Source organism: Montipora foliosa, chromosome 1 (assembly GCF_036669935.1).
Source record: "Montipora foliosa isolate CH-2021 chromosome 1, ASM3666993v2, whole genome shotgun sequence".
In the NCBI taxonomy this organism is placed as follows: domain Eukaryota; kingdom Metazoa; phylum Cnidaria; class Anthozoa; order Scleractinia; family Acroporidae; genus Montipora; species Montipora foliosa.
This window is the reverse complement of record NC_090869.1, coordinates 15500185-15507684: the sequence shown is the minus strand read 5'-3', so window position 1 is coordinate 15507684 and position 7500 is coordinate 15500185. Positions and strand designations below refer to the sequence as shown.

Below are 7500 nucleotides of genomic sequence, written 5' to 3'. Positions count from 1 at the left end.
GTCGCTCCACAGCCGTGATTCCCGGCTAAGCAAGGTGGGAAAAATTGCTTAGACCGGTCGTTTTGAATTGATTCAGACGCCGTACTTTACAGGAACTTAATTCAATTAAAACGATTCGGCTGATGTGAAGTACGGCGTCTGATCAGGGCTTAGACTGCGAGCAGTCTTCCTTCTGCTCTAGAATCGTTGAAACGAACGCGTACGGACTCGTACGTTGAACTTTCAATGACTGAAGCAACGGGTCTCAAACACCGCGGGCGTCGGTTAGAAGTGAAATAAAAAAAGATGGCCCTGCTTGCTCAATTGTCTTCAGGCCCAGTGTGTTTATCGGCCGGAGATCAACCAACGACCTCCAGGTGAGCCAAGCGGTCAGTTGAAGTTTTTACTTCTAGCAGGTACAAATTGTAAATTTTCAGCGTTTTCCACGTATTGGCTATAGTACTGAGAAAAGTTTAGGTGACAAGAGCGCCCCTTTGAAGCGAGCGGATTCCCAGGCGCGTAATTCGAAAAGAACCTCCGAATGGCCAAACTGTGGCTATTACCGTGAATCGATAGAAGCCTAGGTACTTCATGTATCCCTTTTTGCATTGTATCCAGAATTATGAAGGAATACACCTGTACACCTATAGATACCCATGTGTACCGATGTGTACCCATATATTCCCCTTTTCTTGCGTTTCCAGCATTCTGATTGGTTCACTCAATCTCGGTTATGACCTAATCTCGCTATCGTATGACCTAATAGGGAAACTGATTGCGTCAAGTGTTCTCAAGTGTTTGGCTTAATTTCCAATCAGAAACCCATAAGGTTTGAAACGTGTAACGGCCCCTTGTGTGCTGGGAAACAAGCTTCTGAATATTCAATTTGCTAAGTACCATGTTTGGAACAACAAGAGCGAGGGGTTTCCAAATATGGTACTTAGCACTGAAACATTCAACCAATCAGTTCGCACTGAATATTCGGAAGCTGTGAACGCGCGTTACACGTTTCAACCCTTATGGGTTTCTGTTCCAATTTAAAGGCCCATCTTCAACCGACAGGCTTTGCGTGCCGTAGAACAATTTTCATATATGAAAATCTAGCCAAAGCTGAAATTTATCCAATCAAATCGCTGTGATAAGCAATGCAAATTTCCATAACAAAAACAAACGGTCGAAAAGCCTGTCGGTTTAAGGACGTTCGCGCCAAAATCTTCCTACGGTGAGATTTTCTTCATTTCTCGCCTAGAGTTAGGCCATAAAGTACTTACTCCAAAAATGAAAAAAAAAATTGGGGGTCACCGACTTTGTTTCGGAGAAAATGGCAGTGGAAAAATGCCTTAATTTCGAGAAATCTGTCATAATAGCGAGATGTAGCCTGATCTGCTCATCCATCGAAAATCATAAAAATAAACGGTTAGAGTGAAGGTTTCTGTGCATATTTTTTTACGGGTGAGATTTTTAGATAATTGCATGCCGCTAGGGATGTCGTAAACAGTAGAGTTCATCCTCGACGAGCGTTTTCGTAAGCTCTATCCGTTGCAACCACTACCGGAATGGCACGAGGAAAGAAAATGTTAAAAAAAGATCACTTCTTACGGTGGGAATTTTTTCATTTCATCGTATTTTGTAGATAGTAAGTAAAGTAAGTGATTCATGATTTAAAAAATAGGGTTCACCGATGATCTAAACGAGTAAAATCGATGTAATTTTGCAAAGCTCTTGGAAATTCTCGATTGCCACGTTTTTGCGTGACCTGTCGGGGAAGGACTGGAACCCAATAGAGTGGATGAAAGGTTTTCACCCAAAAAAACTTTCTCGAGCATAGCAACGAAGTTTTAAGCAGTCGTCATCTTCATTTGGTTGGTGTTTTGTATAATATCTCTCCATTGCCGTTATGCTCGTCTTCTGGAGTGTGGTTTTTGTGAAATATAATCGCTGGCTGTTTCCATGCAGGTCCGCACTATTCAAGCGGACGAGGACGAAAATACTGCTCTATTTTCACGAAAGTAAAGGAAAAGAACTTCAAAAACATGCATTCATTTTGAACTTAAGTTCGTAGGGTAATAAAAACATTTAAAAAAACAGCCCCATTAAATTTACGCAACGGTTCGTCTTCGAGTTTTCCAAACTTTCAGCCACTACTCGATCAGCAGCTTCCTTTTCCAGAGCTTTTCCATCCTCCCGCTCACTTCTCTTTAACGTTTCATGATGATTCGGAAATAAATGTGCCATTCTTTTGCCTGGAATTTTTTCCCCGGCGTTTTTGTCGCCATGTTATTTTAACTAATGCTTGAAAAATATTTATGAAAGTCAAGTAGACGTAGACTAGTGCACCAGTGATAAAACAAGGCGAACATCAGTCGTGCAGTAGTCTACTTGACTTTCCTAAATATTTTTAATCAATTTCTTCTCTGATCCAACTTATCGTCCACGGTTTCTGCAAAGGTTTTAAAACCTCAGCTTCACTAATACTCGAAGTAATGCGTGACAGGGCTGCGTGACATATTACAGTCGCGTTACCTGCGCAGTAACGTTGCGCACAAACAATTAGCGCGAACGTCCTTATTGACAATTCGCAACTACTTACCATATCATACCCAACGCGCGCTCATCACGGAATAGCTGTTAAATATACCCAATTATTATCCAGCTGTTTTAGTTATTGTACAAAAAACGCACGAAACGAGTACAAATATTCCACGATATTGTACAGTTAGTCATTTGTACACGTGGTTATTGTACAGTGGAGAACCGGTTTGATTAGTTTAGTTGCTGACGTTACCCCGCACGCAAAAATTTCTCACGCGTTCTCGGTTGTTTACTATTCATTTGCTAAGAATTTAGTGCAAAAAAAAGTTGGATAATAAATAGCTTATTAGATAGTTTGATTTGTAGTATCGCTGAGTATTTCTACTAGTTGTTTGTATTTTGACTGGCCCTAGCGGGCTCGTCAAAATACAGCACAATTCGTACAAATACTCCGCGATACTACACACCAAAACATCTAATGAGATATATGTATACCCTTGTATTTAGCAATTATTCGCCGAAGGCATAGTTAACTATGCCGAAGGCGAGGTAAATATAGCTAAATAAAAACCGAGACGAATTCGCGCTTATTATTCCGGCCTACATTTACCTCGCCTCGCGTTCGCTGTTAACTCTTTGGGACGTTAGTCATATGGAGTAGGGTATAGAGTTCCCGGCGTTGTGGTCTACCTCTGCCTACACGAGGTCAATCTGGCTGCGTTAGCTTGGAGGTTTCTTAGCCTGCGTAGCTGATGGCGGAGACAAAATGGGGAGCGTGGTGGTGAATTTGCTCCCCATTCGCCGCGCGGCTTCGCCGCTCATGAATTTGCCTCTAGCCAAGGGTTTCTGAGCGAATGAGACGCGTAAAATAGAGCTGTAATTCAGGCTATTTATCGTTGCTGGACCCTAGACTCTGAAAAGAAAGTCGTTGTCAAATATGTTCATTAATTTAATGTTTGTCAAATAGGCCACAGTTTTGTCAACAGAACTTACAATATAAAATAAATATATCTGCCTACTGTTGAAAATGCCGTATGCGACATTACATCTTTCTTCGTAAAATACAACGCGAGCTTTTAATATCTTCTTCTTTCGTTAATCCATGCCAAAAACGCGTGGTACATTTAATACTGTGGTTTTTATTTTGAGTGTCGAAAGCAATTGCACAGGCATTATTGGTTTGGTTTTGCTGCGATTGGTGATCAAAACGAAAAAATCTCGCGTTGCTTCTTCAACCAATGAGGGAGCTGAGAAAACCAGGCCAAGCGTGACGTTTAGTTGCACATTTCACCGCGTTTCGAGCAAATTACATGTAGTCACTTGGAATTTCGATTGGTTCGTCGCACTGGATTAGTCAGAGTTAGACTATTGCTTTTACGACACTCAAATAAAACCGCTCTGTTTATAAAATAATGTTATTTATTTGCATTACGTTGACATTTTCAGCTCTGTGTGTCAGTTATCTCACATAATTTGTTCTATTGATTGATACTCCCAAACAACCGTCGTCCGGCGAAAGTCCATCCTTCAATAAGACTCAGTGATGAACGTGTCACGGTTAATATTGTATTCTTCGAGGATTTTCCAGAGTTCGCTCTTCAGCCTTAAGGAAGTTGTTTATGTTCCAAAATGAGGGAAGAAAGCTTTCCTGACAGCCGGATTATCCACACCTTTGGGAGAAATGCTTCGCCAGTACGTCGCAGCGCCTAATGTAACCAGGTCGATCTCGTTAAACCTGTTCTATTGGTCCATCTGTCACAAAAGTGTCATCAATAAGAGCACTAATATGAGGCACAGTTCTTTCCCTCCGTGACACAGCAATGTTTGATATCTCTTCACTGTTCATATTGACATTCGACACCGGCGAGCTAAGTCTGAAATTCGTGTCTGTTGGAATTATGATGGGTAATGCTGTTCGGGCGATTGCCTGAGCGGGAGACACCACGTTGTTGAGTTCTGTGCCGTTAGAAAAGCTATTATCGCGGTTCTCTTCTGGTCGACTGTAGTAATACGAAAGACGCCACGCCAGTAAACGTTTCTTTAAGCTTTCAAAAGAGGCCTTTATGTGCCATCCGTTGATCATGGAGAAAAACACAACGTTCATGAAAAAAAATCCAAGTGGAACGTACCCTAGTGACAGAGGGCTGTTCCTTGATAGCGTCAGGCTCAGTAAGACAACTGGACTTATGGCTCTGACTAAAATAGTAACAACAAATCTAAAAATAGAAATACACAAGAAAAGAAGACCGTTTTTATTTCCGCCAAGCAAACGAATTAAGGAGCATGAATCGAAGAGGAAAACACTCCCTTCGAAGAGAAGGCTAATGACTCCCAAAATCGCGTTTTGTCGGTAGGACACTAATACACTAAATGTTGACGCTGTTACAAAATGATGAAGCAGCTGGATCTTGAACAAAGGGAGCTTGCTTTTCAACAATAAATCCTGGCAAAACTTGAACATGTAGTTTCCAAGATAAACGCAGAAGATGAAGAGGAAACTTGAAGACGTATCGCGAAGAGGTTCGTCAAAGGTGATCTTGGAAGAAATGCAGTATAAGCCACAACAGAAGAGAAGAAAAGAAAAAGTCAGGTCCCTGCACCTGCGGGTAGAAAAAAAAATGTTTCTGTTCAGGATGTAGGTTGTGGGCGACATCTAAAGACGCGCGCAAGTTGTTTTGTTTGCAGTAGTGGCGAGAAGAATGGCGTATTATTTGGGGTGCGTCGCTGTTAATTCTTCTCGCGGCTACACATGTACAGCCCAAGACGACGCAGAAGGACAGTAAAATAAATTATTACTATTTAAAAAGTGGAAAAAACCTTTCTCTGGTTAAAAGATTAAAACATAAGTTTTCGGCTATTCGTCAATAGCCATTAACGAATGAAAAAGTTGAGGATGAATGGAAATATATACGAAAAGGGTGCGAAAAATGTTATAAAACTTGTATACAAAAGAATTGTGAAAAAAGCTTGGGGATAAAAATGTAAATGATGTCTAATTACAGTAATTAGGCCACGCAACTAAAATTGCATCGTTTCCGCGGCTTTTAGATTTCTCGGTCGTCCAATAAAAGGACAAACTTGACATCAAAGTTAGAAATTGTGGGACAAGGTTAGTCAATAACTTACGAAAAAAAAGTGTTCGCTCGTTTATTCTGCGTTCGATCAAAATAAAGAGAGCAGTAAAGCTTTATAACGAAGGAGTTTGTCATACCAAGACAACCTGGAAGTAGCCTGTGAATACAGCCGCCCTTCACTAAAATATGATGCTCACCGCTACTCCGTCGCTTTCCGGTTTTCGGAGTGGCGGTGAGCGATGAAAGGAGGCTGAATCCGCAGGCTAACCAGGCAGTCTTCAGTCGTTTAACCATCACCGAATCTGGATGTTTCAATTTAAATTATACGGTTCAGTTAACAACGTTTAGTGGGTAAGCACTCAGAAGAAGAAGAATAAGTTGAACATCCGTTTAAGACTTCAGCGCCACGGGAAGTCAAACATCCACGCATAGCTGGCAACAGGAATATCTAAATATTCGTCTAAATATTCGTATTAATATCAGGGGCACCCAACGTCTATTTTCGGACGATTTGAGATCTAGAATTTTCGGAACATTTGTTTTAAAATTCCTTGCTTGCCTGCCTGTCCTAGGATTTTCGAACATCTAAAAATTGGTATTGTAGCCCGTTTTTAACGGTTTTTGACCCTAAAAAAATCACCTAGAATTTTCGGGAGCCTTTTTTCTGGCTGAAATTTTTGAAAAGGTAAGTTCTGATCCCTATAATTTTCGGATCACAAGACTTTCAGCTAGGATATCCGAACAGATGAAAACATTTTAGGGGATAAAAATGTGCCTATATGTGCCGTGTAAATACTAAAATACGTTTAACAATGCTATGTTTCAGTGTATGGAACTATATTCTCGTTGGGTGCCCCCCTTAATATTGCATCGTGGTTTCATAGACTCCACAATTATTGAATGCGGTATTCGTGTTACCATTTTATCCTTTTAATTTCTGAAAATAACCAAGAAAGGAAACTGAGCTTCAAGGTTTTAGCCGGGATTAGAAAAGAAGAAGACCAATAAAGTCGCGACATCTCGGCAAAATGTATTGATATTGATACAACACTAAGCGGAGAATTAAAAACATTATCGAGGCTTTAAGTGACTCGAGTGTTTCGGAAGTTCCTACTTTCCATAAAGTCTGAGAGTTTCCCAAACTTTATAATGTGGTAATTTAAAGGCGATCTTACACGCATACACAAACGTGCACTTCCTCCGTACTCAAGTCTAAATAATACCAGATTCTCGTACTGGGCTTCACATCATAGATTATTTTCACTAGGCAAATGAATTAAGTGTTTCTTTCGAAATCAAAAGCTAATATAACTTTATTCCTGAAATGGTTATTAACCAAATGTATAAACGCTCGAAGGCGTAAATATATGATACTTGCGGAACCAGTAAATGCGTGTCAATACCAACCTCAAACCAAAATTAGAAATGGAAACAATCTAAATACGGAAGAACTTTAGAAAGTGAAAACACAATGATTCAATCTGGGTGCTTAACTTCTCTGTGCCGTTTTCAAGAATCGTGACAATGCAAATATTTTACCCATTCGTTTAACGCGCGCGGACGCGCGCGTAGTCATATCTTCTCACGCGTGACATCATGTTAAGACAAATTTTCGCGGAAACGAACTCAAAGGGTAGTGTTTTCGCGAAAAAACTAACTTTTCGACTTTTACAAGGACTTATTGTACACGGCTTTAAGACGCACACTGCGTTGGTCATATCACTGAAATTAAACTACTAAAGCTATTGGAACAATAAATAGTTGTACCCAGTATAGTTACAATAAAGTAAATAAAGATGATACTCACAATTTTCGGACAACCGAAGATTTTTCCTCATAAACTTTACAAAGCCGGCGAGAAAACTGGCTACCTGACTTTGAGAAGAGGACACAATCGTTGGTGCTAGAAAGAAAA

At 40.4% G+C, this 7500-nt stretch overlaps 1 protein-coding gene across 1 annotated transcript in view; it reads right to left on the bottom strand.

Moving 5' to 3' along the window:
- Positions 1-3449: 3449 nt before the first annotated feature.
- LOC138010181 (uncharacterized) overlaps positions 3450-7500 on the bottom strand; it is a 9616-nt gene continuing 5565 nt past the window's right edge. The window contains exons 2-3 of the mRNA XM_068857125.1: positions 7393-7488; positions 3450-5111 (exon numbers count right to left, since the gene is read on the bottom strand). Of these exons, the coding sequence (XP_068713226.1) occupies positions 4241-5111; positions 7393-7488 (967 nt within the window). The 3' untranslated portion in view covers positions 3450-4240. The remainder of the gene's footprint in view (positions 5112-7392; positions 7489-7500) is intronic.